The 19162-nt window shown below is 33.8% G+C and overlaps 2 protein-coding genes across 2 annotated transcripts; both read left to right on the forward strand.

The window, feature by feature from the left end:
• Positions 1-1641: 1641 nt before the first annotated feature.
• LOC128208006 (G-protein coupled receptor moody-like) lies at positions 1642-3616 on the forward strand. The gene has a single exon (XM_052911271.1). The coding sequence runs from the start codon at positions 2102-2104 to the stop codon at positions 3134-3136; it is 1035 nt and encodes a 344-aa protein (XP_052767231.1). The 5' UTR covers positions 1642-2101; the 3' UTR covers positions 3137-3616.
• A 9810-nt stretch (positions 3617-13426) lies between these two features.
• On the forward strand, positions 13427-17366 carry LOC128208008 (G-protein coupled receptor moody-like). The gene is made up of 2 exons (XM_052911272.1): positions 13427-13540; positions 15081-17366. The coding sequence occupies exon 2, from the start codon at positions 15982-15984 to the stop codon at positions 16984-16986; it is 1005 nt and encodes a 334-aa protein (XP_052767232.1). The 5' UTR covers positions 13427-13540; positions 15081-15981; the 3' UTR covers positions 16987-17366.
• Positions 17367-19162: the final 1796 nt, after the last annotated feature.

Genomic DNA, 19162 nt, shown 5'->3' on the forward strand with positions numbered 1-19162 from the left:
ATCGCGTTGATATACAACTTAAATTGGTGAAATTAATATGCAACAATTACAAACTGGTTAATAGTGAGAATTAGCGCTCAAAGAACCTCTTTGCATTTAATGTTTCTGTAAGTGCTTAGTTCTAAGATACTGTTTGATTTTAAAATATAAAAATTTCGTTACAAAGCCTTAGCGGGCAAAACCTACAGTTTCCCTATATTATTTATATGAACAATTAAACTATAATTCCATCTTATTATGATAAAATAAAAAAAAAACATGGCTTCAAAAAACAATTTGCAGTAATAGTTAAAACACTAAATAATATACATGTTCTTGAATAAGGTGAAATATCACTTTGCAGTCATTTGTAACAGCGGATTACCCAAAATATCAACAATACATTTGGTACAATGTAGCTCACGTTTTAGGTATTGTATATGCAATTTTGTTAGAAGTTCTCATTACTATGAATTGAAAAAAAAACAGTTTCGTTTGCCAAAACGCATCAAAGACAAGTAATGGAATGATTAAAGCAGGCTAGTTAATTTTTATAATTGTAATTATTTAATCTTAACAGGCCATAGCTATTTTGCCCTAGATAAAAATATGATATCAATCTCGAAAAAATGTAGCTCATTTATTTCTAAAATGATTTTGTTGATTTCTGTGAAGTGAAGATGGAATCGTAAATTGCTTCCAATTAGTGTAATCAAATAGGCAACATCGGAAAAAAAATGATATAAAGTATCAATTATTCTCTCCTTTATAGTTATTTGAAAAGGGCTTTTATATACATAACTGGTTCAATTCACATATAAGGGACTTTATAATATAATAAATTACATATAAGAAGAGGTGCCAGTGCTCTACGATCAAATACACACTATGAATGCTAATAAACACAAACACACAATAAGAGATACATAAAACATATCACCTAAAATGTTATTAAGATCGAAGAACGTATCAGCACTTAATCTTAAAGTTGTTTGAAATCCTCCCCCATACTTCTTTATAATGCAAAGTGGAAACAATAGGGCAATTATATGAGTTGGCCTTATTTTGTTGATATGAATAGGCTAATTTATATTTATGTGTTTGTTTTTTTCAGAATGCCGAAGACAGCTTGATCTAAATAAGACAGAGCATAACAGTAACTGTCCGCAACATACAAGAACGGACAACGTGGGAAAAAAGGACAGAAAGCAAACTGAAAACTGTAAAAAACAATTATTTGAAACTACCCAGCGTTTGTGCCAATGTTGAAAGGATTCTGGAATTTCGGGGAAATTGTTTGTTTCCGGAAAGGTTTTGAAGAAACACATCTCGAATAGGCGCATTCAAACGGGACAAGTTCAAAGTTGATTGCCAATTGCTTACTGTGCTTGGATTTCTCTGACTTTGTTCCTAATCGTAAAACGGCATTGTACAGATACTTAGCCATACTATTGTAATATTGCAAAATTATTGGACGGTATAGGTGACTGCATTGGTTTCATTAAATTACGTTTTGAAAGAGTTCTTGAAAGCCGAGGCTGAATTGAAATTGGAAAATTATATATATAATATCTTATTAACTATCAATTTGAAAATTTAAAGTGTAAATGCCATTCTTTTAATTTATGTTCAACTCGAGATGTAAGCTATGTACTGGATCACTTTGAAGACGTGCGAACTCTGATGAAATGTTTTAAATAGCCAAATCTTAATTGACTGCACGTGCCATTTTTGAGAGAAATTCTGACTTGGATATATATTTAATCCCTTTCATTTGGTAAGTCATAAACTAACGATGGAACGAACATAGCATAACTGGCTTAGTTTCCGATGATTCGATAAAATGTACAATTGCTGTACTTAAAGAGCGCTGCAAATCGCTCAAATTTTAAGTTTCTAAATGAACATGAAAATTGAGCTTTGTACTCGGATTACTATATTATTCCACATCAGTGAATCATTTCTTGGAAATAGACGAGACAAAAATCATGCATTTTTAATGTATAAGAAGACAAGGTGACATAAATTATCCAGTTTAATAGACGATCATTTACAAACTATACTGAAGTTTGTGTCAAAATTGGTATAAAAGCCAGTAATTCGTGAAATACCTGTCATCAAGATGAACGAGGGGGATATTAATAAGATTCTGAACGTATCGGGCGCCAAATATCAAATTTCACCAGGACTTGGTGACGGAAGCTTCAATGGGACGGATTGTTTTGAATGGTGGTGCGTTGAACACGCCACTCTGATTGTTCTGGAAGCCGTGGCCATCATTCTGTGTCTAGTGGGCAGCTTTGGAAATTTAGTAACTGTGCTTGCTATATTATTCTCAAGCCTCCGATACAGCGTAAACTGTATCTTGATAGGCAGTCTCAGCTTCGCTGGATTTTTGTACTGCTCGCTAATCATGTCGATGCAAGCAGTAATTTTTCATAGGAAATCTCACAAAATACCGCACGACTTCTGCTCGGCAGCAGGAGGAATTCGTTATACCCTGACTGGAGTGATAATGGCACACTTAGCTGCCATTGCATTGTACAGGTTTCTGAATGTCGTTTATATCAACAAGTACAGATATATGTCAGACAACCGACAACTCGTCATTTCTCTTGTCGTTTGTTGGGTGTTGCCCTTGATTTTCACCATTCCTCCTACCTTTCGGGTGTGGGGTGCATTCCGATTTCAGTCCCAGATTCTCTCGTGTACGTTTGACAAAAGTGCTGACCAAAGCAACAGAGTTGCCATGGTAACCGCTGGTTTTATTGTACCTTGTCTTTTTATCATATACTGCTACGCCCGGATCGGTTGTACCGCTTACAGAAGCTTTAAACGTGTTAGTCGATGGAAGGGCAACTCTCCCCAGTCAAAGGCAATACGAATTTCAACAATGATGATGTGTATATTTTTAATATTTTTCCTCGGTACCTTCCCCTACTTTGTTTTGAACGTGACGGACAAATGTTTTAAACACCCTATTCACCACATTTGGACAACTATGTTTGCTTGGGTGTTGTACTGTTTTAACCCTATAGTGTACACTCTGATGGACAATAACTTTAGGACAGCGTACAAGAAGATATTGATGGGTGATTGTGAAAAGAATCCTGTTAGGAGGGCCGGAAGTACATTTTCACGTGCAGCTTCTGTTTAGATATGAAATATTACAACTATTTAAATGTTATATTTTCACATTGGAAAATTATGTTGTGTCACGTCCATACTGAATGAGATTAAGATAAATTCCCCACTCTTTAAAAAAGTCATACATTCAAGTTAACACTATATATATATCTACTTCTACCAGTTTCAATACAAGTTCTGACAGAGATTGTGTAACAATTCTACTCCCGTTTTAAAAATTTGTATAAACTGTATATTATGTGTATACATGAGTGTGAAATTTGTCGAACCTAGTCTAGGGGGAAAGACAAGTAACCGTAATAACAGAATGTTTCTTAAAAATGTGTCGATAAAATAAAAAATAACATCTGTATGATCAAGCATACGATGAGAAGTTTGTTTTCCCGATAAAGCCTTAATATGTATTTTTTCCTGTTTTAAATCATGAATTATACATATAACGGAAGACATTTAATATGTTAAAGACTTTGTCATAAAACTCAGTTTTATATGTCAATGAAATTGGTGCAAAGATATCCTATATATAAATGTTTAATGTGGTATTACATATTGAACTAGTATATACATGTCGACTCATATTGTGAAATCGTAATTGTGTGTGATTTGGTAATTGAAAATAAAATTGAAATTGTATCAAAGGTTTATAGATTTAATTTCTCAAATACTGTTGTGTATAAAGAGGCTTGTTCAAAAACTCTATTACGTGATAATGTTATGATAACAAACATATATCATATTGAACCTAATAACGACAATAAATATTTGAATATCTTTATGCAATGAAAACAAATCAATCAAGATAGTTTAATTACAGGAACATATAGATCTATACTAAAAGTTTAAAAGGTCATCCAATTATAAAATAAAATCATATATCGAAAAAATCAGTCGAAAATTAAAAAATCTATCTTTATACAACACACGATATTGATCTGGCCTCTTTTGTTAACCGTGTTCCAACCACAAACCGGCTTGTAACAAACGCAGAAGCACACTTAATATTGTGTCTGGTATCAGAAACAAAAAAAATGAAGCCGTAATCAGAAATGTTCCAAATTACTTAACTTCTGCAAGATGTCATGTTTTGCGTTCATGTCCGATGAAACATGTCTTCGTTAGTGCCACTCGCAATATGTTTACTGTTGGCACAAGCCATGCGACACGGATATGGTTGTAAGGGTTAAAAAGAGTCCACAATAAGAGACAACTGTAACATTTAAACAAGACGTCACAGTTAGTTGGCATAAATGAACTCAATCAAACGTTTAAACGTCATTTGAGTATCAATAACATTAAGGCGCATTTGAGAATCAATAAACTGATTCCCTTATTTAAGCTACGTTAAAGTATCAATTAACTGATTCCAACATCGACTACTTTTGAGTATCAATAAACTAATTCTTACATTTGAAAAAACTGATTGCAACATTAGGACTAAATATTTTTATCAATTCAAAACTGGCTTTCGCAATTGCTAACATTCTCTGGGCGTTGCGATCTATTTTTAAAAATAAATAACGTATGTACAATAAACACTGACAACAGGTAAATTGACGAAACGTTGATACGATATTTTTTTACCACCTGACTTTTAACGATCTTAACTTAGTTTCATTCTTGTTCGTCATAGATTGATTCAACGTAACATAGAAGCAATAAGACACGTATTTATATAAGACACATGGCCATTCAGACTTTCAGCGCGAGAAAGAACTTACGTAGGCGGAACATTGGACTGTTTACATGGGTATGTCTGGTTTGTACAATCCTACAACAGCAGAGATATTCCGGTGTACGTGCATCTTACTGCAAAATTGTTCTAACCTGAGGCAGGAAAAAAGCCATTGTTATCGCGATATTTGGTGATGCCCAGGGTAAATGCAAGTTTACCTAAAGAAATTCTTTGAAAATCTTAGGCATTTTCTTGTTTTTGAATAATAACTTTATTGTATTATATGTGCACATTTAGCTCATGTTATTATGATTTAATAAACATAGTTTTATTTTGTAACCTCATTCAATCTTGGCCGTTATTTCGTATAGTTGGAGTTTTTATACATATGGTATTCAGTTTCTATTCATGGTTAATTGTGTTTTGACTGTTTTGTCAATAAAACATTACAGCTTAAACAATGTTTCAAACGTTGCATTTTATATAATAATTTAAATTGAAGCTACTTGACGTACACAACAATATTGTGTGTTGAACTTACATTTTAAACAAAAATATATGAAAATAAAAAAAATAAATAAATACTCGCGAACATAGAATCTCTAAATAACCGTCGAATAAATATGAAATACATGCTAATTAAAGGATACATATGTTTTTATAAGCCTGAAGGATTTCGATTGCCTGCGCTACATGAGTTTAATACTGCAAAATATACCAACAAATATGTTTGTCCTAATAGCTCGTAATGCAATGATATATGGTTAGTAGGTTACCCATTTCTCGTTTAGGACAGGCTACAGTTAATTGTATTTTTTTCTTTATTTACGATATTGCCATGACATAATTTAAACAAATAGTTCTGAAAGAACCAACCCGAATGTTACAATACGGCATTATCGACTTACATCGCTCATTATTTTCAGCGCAAGTTGGAATGAATAGACCATTCGGATGTCTTAACCATTTTACCACTTATTTCAATATTGCGTTCAGGTACATACATACCAAAAGCAAACAATGAAAATAACCAATTTCATCGAAGAAATAGTTCAGAATGCAAACTTTTAAATTGACAAAATACAGAAACAATTCCATGAGGAGAAAGAGGAACAACTATGCAAAAGGTTACATCAAGTATCAATAAACTGGTTCTGGACCGCATTTGTTAAGTCGGCGAAATCGCTGGTGGTTTTAAGATGTTTTTATGACAGATTCAATCCTGCTAATCATTGTCGTCCTGATATACAATATACATTGATATTATATATGCCATCAGTAAAGAACACAATGACAATATGATTAAATATTTGCCATTATTACAAAGTGTTTCACCGCATGTGCCTTTCTTGCAAAGCTGCAAATTTACATTTGTTTAACAATACAAATGAAATATGTATCGTGTTGTTTTTATTAATAAATGAAGCTTAAAGGTGTTGTCAAACATTCAAATATAACCCTGTTTAAAGGCACTAAGTAAGGGCAAGAATCAGTCTGTTCAAGAGACACAAGAGAACTCACCAAACAGGGCACAGAGGTATCAAAATAGCTATATAAACATTAATAAGGATTTGATAATAAACTTGGAACGGGCAATGAAACACAATTTTACTGAAACACCAGTTAACTTTGACTTTACACATGGTGTTTATGGTCTATATGTATTTTACAACTTACATCGTTTGGCCAACATTTATCAATAATAACAAAATAAATAAATATAATCGTTATCGGAATCAGTAACAACTTCAAAGGAATAAATAAGAAAGTAAAACTAACATGTTTATTGATTAAAACATATTTTATTCAACATATCTATATATCTATATATACATATAATACACGTTAAATATAATTTAAGTATTTGCATTAATATATTGAATCGGATTGAAACGAAAGCATAGCTAATAAAGTTTCTCTTCATGAGAATTAAGTTACACGTTATGCAGAGTAATGAGAAGGTTAGACAATTGTAATTACATGTATATATGTTGTTAATGAAAACATGCAGACTATTATCTTCAGAGAACGAAAGAAAGCGTTTGAAATAGTGTATAAAATGATGATTTCGGTAACAAAAAGAAGAAAAGAGAGCATGAATGAAAACAAAAGTAGACAGAGCGAAAATATATGAAAGTTTGATGATAGTTAGATTGATGATAGTTGGGTACCTGTACCGTTTGGTAGAAAGGGTCAAGTCTGGGAATATAGCATAATCAAAAGCGTTTCGAGTTTTGTAAGAAGTTATAAAACAAAACTGAAGATTTTTGAGTTGCTCTCGTTGTTAAGGGTGGGATCACCGTTTAGAATGATATCAATGTCAACACGTGTGATTCTAGACATATCACGACTTAAGGTTTGTCGAATATCCGTATACAAGGGACAATGCAGGAAGAAGTGAGTGCTACTTTCAACTTCACCACATTCGCATAGAGCAGAGATTATTATGTTTTTGCAAAAGAGGTGATAGTTAAGGGCACTACAACTAGTACGCAGTCGAGCGTGGAGTACCTGCAAGCGACGGCTACCGTTGAAATAGTATGGAGGGCAGACTGAATATTGATTTGAAATAGATCTCTTGAAAGAAGCAATAGAAGGGCTGTCCCGCACATCCCGAGAAAGTTCATTCCATGCACGTACAGAAGAAGGAAGGAAAGAGGAAAAGTAAGAACTAGTACGTGACATAACCGTTCTTGTATTAGATGCATTGCGTAGTGGATAATTATGAGAGCCAACAGTTTGGGGTGTTAGGGATGATAAATACTCAGGTACAAGGCCGTTGTCCATTTTATAGAAGAGACATAGTTTGTGATTGAGTCGTCTTTCTGAAAGAGTAGGCCAGCTCAGTTCCTTGTGAAGAACGGAAATAGATACTAGCTTTGTAGCCCCACAAACGATTCTACCGACCACATTTTGAATCTTTTGAGATTCATTTTTTTCAAAGTCTGTACAATTATCCCACACTGTATTAGCATATTCAAGAATTGGGCGAATGTATGAAAAACATTTTCTAGACATTTTCTGTCCAAACGGAATTTTAGCTTTAGCATGATGCATATGCGTTTGAGGGCCTTACTTCTAATGTACTCAAAGTGGTCGTGCCATGTACAGTCACTGGAAAGGACCAAACCAAGATGTTTGTGCGAGTTAAAGTCTGAAATTTGTTGACCATACATAGTTAACTCGGGATAGAAACGAGGTTGTCGTTTTCGGGAAAACAAAATTGACATAGTTTTTGCAGGGTTAAAGGTTACTAACCATTTATCAGCCCAAGTACTTATGCTATCAATATCCCTCTGGATTATTTCAGTGGCCCTCAGGGGCTTATCAACGAGAATGTACAGACTGGTATCGTCTGCGAATAACCTAATATTACTACCAATATTAACAACAATGTCATTTATGAATATAAGAAATAAAAGGGGACCTAGAATGGAACCTTGCGGAACATCGGCCTCAAGTTGGGCCCAACTAGACATGGAGCTAGGGAGAACTACGCGCCGACGATTATTGAGATAGTCACGGAACCACGATAGTAAGTTGCAATGGACACCTGTTTCTTAAAGCTTCACAAGCAAACCCTTGTGCCAAACTTTATCAAACGCCTTGCTTATATAAAAAAATACTGTTCGAACTTCAAGGCCATCATCTAATGCCTTGCAAAAAGTGTTGTAAAGGAAGGTGAGTTGATTAACAGGAGTCACCTGGCCGAAAGCCTGACTGAAACGAGGTTAGAAAGTTTATATCACGAAGATGGTTACAAAATGTTTATATACTGCCCGCTCGAACACTTTTTCGATTGTATTAAGTAGGGAAATAGGACGATAGTTTACAGAAAGTGTCGGATCTCCCTTTTTGAAAACTGCACATACATTGGCATCTTTACACTGCTTGGGAAACTGACCGGTAGAAAGAGATGTATTAAAAAGGGCACAGCATTCTTTTAGTATTTGGTTGCTTATTCCATCAGGACCTGAGGCTTTGTTTATGGGGAGGGAGGTTAAAATGTCGGTGATATCACTTGGTAGCAAAGTTATATTATCAAGATTATGATTACCGTAGCGATTGTTTACCGGCGGAATGACTTGACCACTATCGTCTAATAAAGATTGGTTTCTAAAATGTGTATTGATCAGTTCAGCTTTATCAGCGTCATCTAGACACAGTTCTCCGTTAATGGGATCTTGAATTGCATTGATACATGGCTTAGATTGAGGATTAAGAAAAAGCTTTAAAATCGTCCACCAGCCTTTAGATTCGACAGACCCAGAACAAATGTTTTCCGAGCGATTAGAATAGTAAGTTTCCTTTGCACTCCAAATGGCCAGAGTGGTTTCGAAACTTATCCCAAAGTAGAGTTGAGTTTTTACTCTAAGCATTTTTAAGTCATCCAGGGAACGTCGTCTGGTCGAGTAACGACTGTTTTAGTTGGGATACATATTTTCGCGTGATTCAAAATTGTGTTAGGTACATTGTTAGTGTATGTATTAATATTTGCATCAGAAAGATGGTCCAATTCAGTATTGTCGAGAAGAACTCGTAGCACCTCGTAGTTACCCCTGTCGTAATACCATACTTGCCTCGGAAACGAGGTTGTCTTACACTTAGCGAATTTAAGTATTCCAAATATAGGACAATGGTACCGAATGTTGGATGGGAGAAAAGGATCCCTAACACCCGAAGCTATTAAGCTATTAGTGTTTGAAGCGAAGATCAGATCTAGTGTGGATGAGGTATTTTCAGTAAAGTGGGTCGGCCCGGTTATAACTTGCGAAAGTCCATAGACAGAACATAAGGTTTGAATACGCCTGGAATAACTTGAGTTGCTTGAGTTGTAATTAAAATCACCAGTTATTATTACATCACTGATTCCTGTATCAATGGCAAGTCCCACAGAGTCCTCTATAGAATCACAATACGCGCTAGATGAGTTTGGTGGTCTGTAAAATGTCCCAAATAGTAAACGCTTACGGCTTTTCAAAGTAATTTCGACCCATATGCTTTCCAATTGATTTCTAAGTCTAGGTGGCGAGTGAAGTGTAAACTATCCTTGATAAATACACAAACACCACCATGACTGTCGCCTGGTCTATCACGTCTCTCGACCGTGTGATAAACAATGAAAGATATATCTTCGCAAGAGATTGATTCATTAAGCCATGTTTCTGAAAAAGCTATAATATCAAATCCATTCAATTCAGAGAAAAGTATATCAACCTTGATTTGCAGGCTTTGTACATTGTAATGGATAAATGAGACGTGATGTTGTGACAAGAGGAGTTTTGATAAATCTGAACTGGATTCTGTTAAACATGATGAAAACGAATCGGGACCAGGATTACGGTGAACATCACCAGATATGTTTATTGTTTAATGTAATTTCAAGTGCTCAATAGCCGGATACAGACATCACATGCAAGCGAATGAATCAAACTGGTGTAACAGTGATAACTTTTTAAGGCAATATTTGCATAATTGTTTGAATTATTTACTTTTAGCTCTAGGTATATGATTTCTCAACGAAGCATCTAACCCTTGGAAGCAGCGGCTTAATTCGTATTATGTCTTGCAATAATAAACAGGTGAAAAAATGAATTGAAAAATATTATTAAGGTACAGTCGGTTATTATGTGATTCTGTTTGCTCTTAATGTCAAAAGTGCAGATTCTACACATGCTACCATTGAACGAATCTTAACGAGATAATATGCACCTGTAATACAGCCAATAAATGCCACAATTATTCCGATATTACAGTTAATTATACATGTACCAAGGTCGACCATACCTAAACGCGAAAGAAATACAGACAATTATAACATGATCCTATTCCAGATATTTTTCCTATCATTATTTAATGCCAAAGTATCCATTTACAAACGTCTGATGGTTAAAACATGTTTTCTGAGAAAAACAAAACAAAACATGAACAATCATGATGACACAGAACTTCCAATTTAGTTAGCTAGATCACATGACATTTTTGCAAACATATGTCGATTTGTTCACTCATTTACTGGATATGTCGACTTTATTTTGTTGACAAAGCTAGTTGAATACACTATATCGAACAAATTGTAAAGAAATTGACATAACATAAACTTGGAACGGGAAATGAAACACATTTTTACTTAAACACCAGTTAACTTTGACTTTACACATGGTGTATATGGTTTATATGTTTTTTACAACTTACATCGTTTGCCCAACATTTACCATTAATAATAAAAAATAAAAATATAAGCGTTATCGGAACCAGTTACAACTTCAAAGAAATGAATTATAAAGTGAAACTAAAATGTTAATTGTTAAATGTAATTTCAAGTGCTCAATGGCCGGATACAGACATCACATACAAGCGAATGAATCAAATTGGTTCAAACGTTATAACTTTTTAAGGCAATTTTTGCATTATTGTTTGAATTATTGACGTATAGCGTTACGTAAATGATTTCCCAACGAAGCCCCTAGCACGTAAGAGCGGCGCCTATATTCATATTATGTTTAACATTATTGAACAGGTTAACAAATAAATTGGAAAATATAATAAAGGTACATTCGGTAGTTTTGTGATTCTTTTTGCTCTTAATGTCAAAAGTGCAGATTCTACACATGCTATCATTGAACGAATATTAACGAGATAATATGCACCTGTAATACAGCCAATAAATGCCACCATTATTCTCATGAATACCGCTGTTAATTATACGTGAACCAAGGTCGACCAAACCTAAACGCGAAAGAAATACAGACAATTATAACATGATCCTATTCCAGATTTTTTTTCCTCTCATTATTTCATGCCAAAGTATCCATTTACAAACGTCTGATGGTTAAAACATGTTTTCTGAGAAAAACAAAACAAAACATGAACAATCATGATGACACAGAACTTCCAATTTAGTTAGCTAGAAGATATCAGCGTACCATAGAAGTTTTGAATCATGATGATCAGCATACATAATGCATTGCGTGTTTTGTCGGAATTGAAGCGAAATGACAAATGCCATAATATCAGCAGTTTTTGCGGTTAAGTATGTTATGCTGTATTGTGCATGGGTTGCCAAAACTCATAAAACAACGTTGTCAACCAATTATAACAAATTTCAATTATGGTTTTATTGATGTAAAAAACGACTTGCTAAATTACTAGTGCAATGAAACACACAGAGGAACTTGAGATGATATATGATAAGAAAGAAAATATCATTAAACCATGGACTCGTTCATCGTTTATAATGGTGATCTGTGCATGTAGTCTTTTTCTGTGCAATTAACGATAAATCACTCAACATGTTTGCAAACATATGTCGATTTGTTCACTCATTTACTGTATATGTCGACTTTATTTTGTTGACAAAGCTAGTTGAATACACCATATCGAATAATTTGTAAAGAAATTGACATAACCGCTTATAACCTTATTTCTCGATAAAATAGAAGTGTATATAAGTATACAATTTACGTTTTCCTATTAAAGGCTTTTCATCAGATTTTTTCTTTCTTTAATTAGATTTGAGACAAAAGGGAGTATTTCCATTTTTGTTTACTACTAATTGTGATGTATTTACATTTGTTGTCTGATAAATGTTTAGTGTTTATCATTGTATTTAAATAATGAGCAGAAACTACAAAACATTTAATTTGATATAATTACAACTTTGAGCAGGTGCAAGTAAATGCTTAAATCCTATTGGATAACACAACTCATTTGACATTCATTCATTTCTCCATGAAGCATTCGTGCATACAAATCATTTTATTACTATTCATATCCGGGCTACCTACTATTTACAACCTATTTTCGTTCTTAAAAATATCTGGGGTTAAAATAAAGCAACAACTTAACAATAAACCTTTAAAAATATTGATCTTGTTTCATTTTATTTTTTATTATAAATGACAATAAATTGGTTGCGGAAAACTGAAAGCTGAAAGTTCGTCTACAGCATGGCGTATGATCTGTCTGATTTTGACTTGTTTAAAGATATTTGGGGTTGAGTTATTTATACCGGAATTGAGTGAGGAAAGTGCTGCTACTGAGATTTCTCCAGAAATTAAAGAATCTAGGTCAACAGCTTAATGAAAGTCATGACATGCCGACAATTCGTGAATATAAACAACAGGGCAGTAGGTTTTATGGTAAAAAATATTATCTTAGGCAAGGACTTATGGAAGATACATTTCAGAGTTGAAACAAGTCGCCTTTACCTAAATATCTTATCTGAAAAATGTTGTTAATACGCTTCGAAATGGGAAAAAATGAGGACTCGGCAGCCATGACTGGTCTCATTGTAACTTTATTTAGTTCCTCGTGTCTCTAAGACTATGATGTATTCATACGCGTGGGAAGGCTACACACTTCTTGTAATTATCGAGTGATTAATTGCGGTTCTTGAATAATAGCAAAATAAAATTGATCCTTTATTTTTATAAAGTTTTACGATGTTTATGCATATGAGGTGTAATTTTTTCGACACTTCATACATCAATGAAACGCAGAAAAACAATGTTTAATTCTTAAGTAAACATTATTTCACTCATTAAACGAGGAACAAAACAAGTTTACTATTAAGGCAGACTATTTCACGTAAATATGACATTGATTCACTAAGCACAGCGGTAGCTTGTAACATTAAAATCCAATAAATGTCCAAGGAACTCTTAAACCAAAGAGAAGCACCTCACAATGAAGATGTAAATTTGTGTTCTGAAACTGGAATAGCTGTTATAATCCATGCTGGTAGTATATTTTATACTTTATATATTGTGAGTGAACGAAATTACTGATTTTAACAGAAAATTACGATGTCTTTTTAACTTTGTAACCCATGCATTTTCATTTAATTTGTTTAAGAATAATATGAAATGCTCTTATCATTAAAAACTATGTAAATATTCCATTGGTTTTCTACGTTTTTTATTATGAAGATGAAATAATGTGTTCTAAAACAGAAATTGCTATTTTAATGGTAATTTTTGATGGCACAGAGGTGACATCCGCAGCACTACATAGTGGCCACAACTTAGTAACTTGAGGCCACAACTTAGTAACTGGAGGCCACAACTTAGTGACTTGTGCCGAAAACTTTGTAGCTTGAGGCCACAACTTAGTTGGTTGAGGCCGAAACTAATAAACTTATGGCCACAACTTAGTAACTAGTGGACACAACTTGGTAGCTTGAGGCCAATACTTATCAAATTTAGGCCACAACTAAGTAACTTGTGGCCTCAGTAAATTATGACCACAAATTAGCAACTTGTGGCCACAATATTTTAAGTTGTGGGCACATCTACTAAATTGTGGCCTCAAGTTACTAAGTTGTGGCCTCAAGTAACTAAGTTGTGGCCACAATTTATTAAGTTGCGGGCACAATATACTATAAGTTACTTATTTTTGGCCTCAATTTAATAAGCTGAGGCTTCAATGTAATAACTTGTGGCCACCAATGCCTCAGTTGTGGCCATAAATGACTTAGTTTTGGCCACAATTTAAATTTACACCTCTGTGCCACGGTAGATACTTGTTGTCAAATCATTGCCTTTTTCTGTTTAGAAATATATTTTAATAGAATTATTTGCTTTGTTAGTTTCAAATTACTTTTTAATTGTTAAATCTGTAAACGGAAATTATTTGTTGCATAAAATGAAGTGTATTACATTGTGATATTAATTACCGCGTTGATTGTTTTAAGTGCGAAAGTGAAACTGCGTTGATTTTTAATTGATTCTTAGAGTGTGTTTGCTTTTCATCTCTCTCGATGATTAAGTTAATTCGAAGTATTTTTTTCCGAATCCTCAAGTACTATTTTGACCTTTTGACCTTCACACCTTTCCTAAGCCTCAAATAATATTTTGACCATTTTTCCTTCACTGTTCATTTCAAACAGCATATATTTTCGAAGAGGAAATGTTGTTATAGCATAATATTTGTGGACTGATGCATCTCACAATAAATCCATTCAAATAAACACAGTTGCGTTTTTATGTTAAAATGCAGACCTTTCTTACATCCGGGAAGAAGAATCCAAAAAACTATTACACAGTTGCATCGCATTTAGAACAATGGAGACGTTGGTACTGGATTCCTGATCAGGGTCAATATTTGAAGCAATGGTCAAAGAAATAAAACAATTAAGCCTAATTTAACATGTAAACATTTCTAACGGTAATAAGCAGAAGATACATTGACCAAAGTCGACGATATTGTATATGTTTTCTTAGTAAACATACTTGCCACATGTGACTTTCTCGGACTTAATGCAACATCATTTTCTTTGCAGGTCCTTATTTAGAGACGTCACAGGATAACAAGAAATTGATAAATGTGCAAAAAGAAAGTGAAGACATTCAAACAAGCAAAAACATCAAGAAATATAAATGTAAAATAAAATTGGAGGACTGATCAAGACTGGGAAAGACATTGTTATTTTTATTTTCTGTGAAATGAAAACAAATTGCTTGTAAAACATCTTCAAAAGTGAAAAATGGCTGTACTGATATCAATGATTGGAAAATGTGAAAAAAAGAAAGTCTATTTTGCCCAAAAACGTTTTAAATTTCATTGAAAATTGTATCATTTTAGGCTTGTATTTAATAAATTCTGTAAAAAAAACCCTACAATTTCGACAAATCGACTACAAATCATTGCCCACATACAATCTGTGAGCTGATAAAACAATATTTTTCAGTGTTATTGTGAAAATATTTTTATAGTGTTCAGCTAGTTAATGCTTTGTTTGTATTTTAAGAATTTCGAAGAACAAGACAGGAGACACGGCAAAAGTCAAAAGAAGAAAGGAACGGACAACGAAGGAATAGAGAAAATTAAACTGTAAAAATAATGATATCAAACTTCGGAATTTTGTGCAGGTGTTGAAAGGATTCTGGAATTTTGGAAAATGTGTTCCTTTCCGAATAGTTTTTGAATAAACACATCTGAAATTACTGCATCCAAACGGGAATGTTTCAAGCTCTTTTTCAAATGATTTACTATATAAATAACTCGGGCATTGGTCCTTAGGGTAAAACTGCATTGTGAAGATACTTCACCATTATTTTGATGAAAACGGGTGAGGCGACTGGAATGATTATAAAAGGATTCGTGAAAGTTGAACTAAAATTGGCAAATTATACTCATAGCATTTTAAAAGTATATAAACTACTATCATCATCGACTGAAATATGAATGACGCATCGGGTGACAAATTTCACATTTCACTGAAACTCGGCGACGGAAGCTCTAATGGGACGGATTGTTTTGAATGGTGGTGCTTTCAATATGATACTCTAATTATTCTTGAAGCCCTAGCTATGTTTCTGTGTCTGGTGGGTAGCTTTGGAAATTTAATTACTGTTCTTGCCATATTATTTTCCAGCCTGCGATTCAGCGTAAACTGTATCTTAATAGGCAGTCTCAGCTTCGCTGGATTTTTGTACTGCTCGCTAATCATTTCAATGCAAGCGGTGATTTTTCATAGGACATCCCACAAAATACCGCACGACTTCTGCTCGGCAGCAGGAGGAATTCGTTATACCCTGACCGGAGTGATAATGGCACACTTAGCTGTCATAGCCTTGTACCGGTTTCTGAATTTCGTTTATATCAACACATATAGATATATGTCGGAAAAGCGGCAACTCATAATTTCTCTCGTAGTTTGTTGGTTGTTGCCCTGTTTCTTCACCATTCCTCCTGTGGTTGGGGTGTGGGGTGCATATCAGTTCCAATCCCAGATCCTCTCATGCACATTTGCTAAAAGTGCTGACCAAAGCAATAGATTTGCCATGGTAACCGCTGGCTTTATTATCCCTTGTGTGTTTATCATATATTGCTACGCTCGCATTGGATGTACCGCTTACAGTAACTTCAAACATGTTCGTCGATGGCAGGGCAACTCCAGTAAGGCAGACACAATACGAATTTCAACCATGATGATGTTCATTTTTCTAATATTTTTTCTTGGAACCTTTCCCTTCTTCGTTTTACATGTGATAGACAAAGAATTCAAACATCCTATTCATCACATTTGGACAACAATGTTTGCTTGGGTGATGTACTGTTGTAATCCTGTTGTCTACACACTAATGGACACTGATTTCCGGATGGCGTACAAGCAGGTTTTCATGCGCAATTGTAAAAAGAATGCCATGCAGGCAGCTGGAACTACTCGTGCAACTTCCGTTTAAATATATCAAGATATAACAATTATTTTAATGTCGATTACACAATCGAAAGTAATATAAAAGATACAAACAGTGAAGTCCCTACTCCTCACGATTAAAAAGCTGATTTTTAATTGATTCAATATTATGCTTCCTCGATTAGTTCGTAAACAGGATAAGCCTCAGTATTTCAAGAGTTTTCATAAAAGTTATCAAAAACATACTTGATCCAGATTGATTGTTAACATGTATCATAAAATGTGTTAATTTATAAAGCATACAACTACGGTTTGTTAAAAAAAAATGTATATGTAATCTTTCCATATGTCAATGAAATTGGTGCAAAGACATCTGTTGTATATGCCATCTTTTTATGTCAATAAAATTGGTGCTGAGACATTCAATGTATAAATATATATAAGGAATCATAATAATTGTGACTTGTTGTTTGAAAATAAAGTTGGAATTGAATATATATATATATATATATATATTAATAAATATCTGCAATGTGTTTTGCATTTAAAGCCTTGCGCCAAAAGCTGCGATTCATGATTACGATGTTATCAAAGGAAGAAGGAAACTGTTATCATATTGAGGCTAGTCACACTGTAAGCAATACTTGTTGAATAGTTGAAAACATAAAGAGACAGTCTATCAAGTCTTGATATGGATAAGAGTTAGGTTTGTGCACGTTTACTGATTTAAACCCCTAGTAAGTTTACTTTTAACTGACCGTTCCAAGGCGGTACCTAACAATCCTTGATAAACATACCTAATTTTTGTAAATGGCATGTATGCACTGTGTTGTTTGTGGAATTGTGTGCTGTTGTTCAATGTGTTATTTTTTTGCTTTTGTGTTTTTTGTGTTTTATGTCTTTGGCGTTTACCATGTGCAATTTAACGGGGTTTATGTTTATACATTTAACTACTGGGCTTGTTTCTGTTGTTTGCACATAAATATTGACGGTTTTATAACAAATAGGTTCAAATGTAGAAAGTGTGTCATTTTCAAAATTATATCATCTTTTTAATACTTAACGTTTCGGGTGAAATATAAACCAGTACGCATATGCATGCAAGGTTTCATATTGCCGTAATATATGTGCTATATTACCTTAAAGGCACATGGCCATTCAAACTCGAAACACTGTAAACATCGTTATGTCAGGTTTCCTCAATCCTAGAATTACAGAGCTGTTCTGGCTTTACATTTTTATGGCTTGAAAGAAGTCATGAATATGAAAATATTTCACAGGGTATATGCAATTTCTTTGAACGTTGCAGAGCATTGTTTATTGAAAAAACAACAACATTGTATTTATAGTGCAAATTAGAATCATATCATTATTATTATCGGAACATTGTTTTATATTTCTGACCGCCCTAACCTTTAGTCGATTATGTTGCAGAACAAATGCACTAGCGTGAAGGCGAAGAATTCTTATAAGGCAATATTAAGAGATAATTTACTCCTAAACAGGGTAAACTGTTACGAGGAAATATTAATTATTATATGCGCATTGGTATGATAATTGAAAGAGATGAATACCTATATGTCTGTGCATTGTACACAATCAGTAGCGTGAAGGCGAATAATTCTTTTTAAAAGACATTTGTAAGTGATACTTTACTGCTGCAAAGGGTAAACTGTTATGAGGACATATTCATTATTATATGCGCATTGGTATGATAATCGAAGGACACAAATACATTTAGTTCTGTACATTGTAGCATTCATGAGTTCATGTCAAAACCTGCAAAGTGCCAGAGAAAAGTGGAATCCATGAATGAAAAAGGGAAATAAGTTTCATTTGTTAGGTAAAGTAGCTACTATAAAACATTTTACCCAAATGTCGTAAGCGTTTAAACACACGAAATTTATTCCCGCACACCAAACATCATATAAAATTTGGTTTTAAAGCTGCACTCCCACATATTTACCGTTTTGACAACTGTTCCATTTCTTGTCTTAGGATGAGCCAATTTTTGCGTAAATGTCCGAGAATCAGTGAAATAAGGCTGCTGACAAAAGATCAGATTGCAGTTTCTGACATTTGCGTTTAAAAATTGATTGAATTTGCAGTAAATCTCATTATTCTTAAAGCGTAAGTAACGCATTTAGTCACAAACCTTCAAATTTCGAACTTTGATTTAAAAGACTGTGATCTCTTATTTTGTCACCAGTCTTATATCACTA

The sequence above is a fragment of the Mya arenaria genome, chromosome 11, assembly GCF_026914265.1.
Source record: "Mya arenaria isolate MELC-2E11 chromosome 11, ASM2691426v1".
Lineage (NCBI taxonomy): Eukaryota > Metazoa > Mollusca > Bivalvia > Myida > Myidae > Mya > Mya arenaria.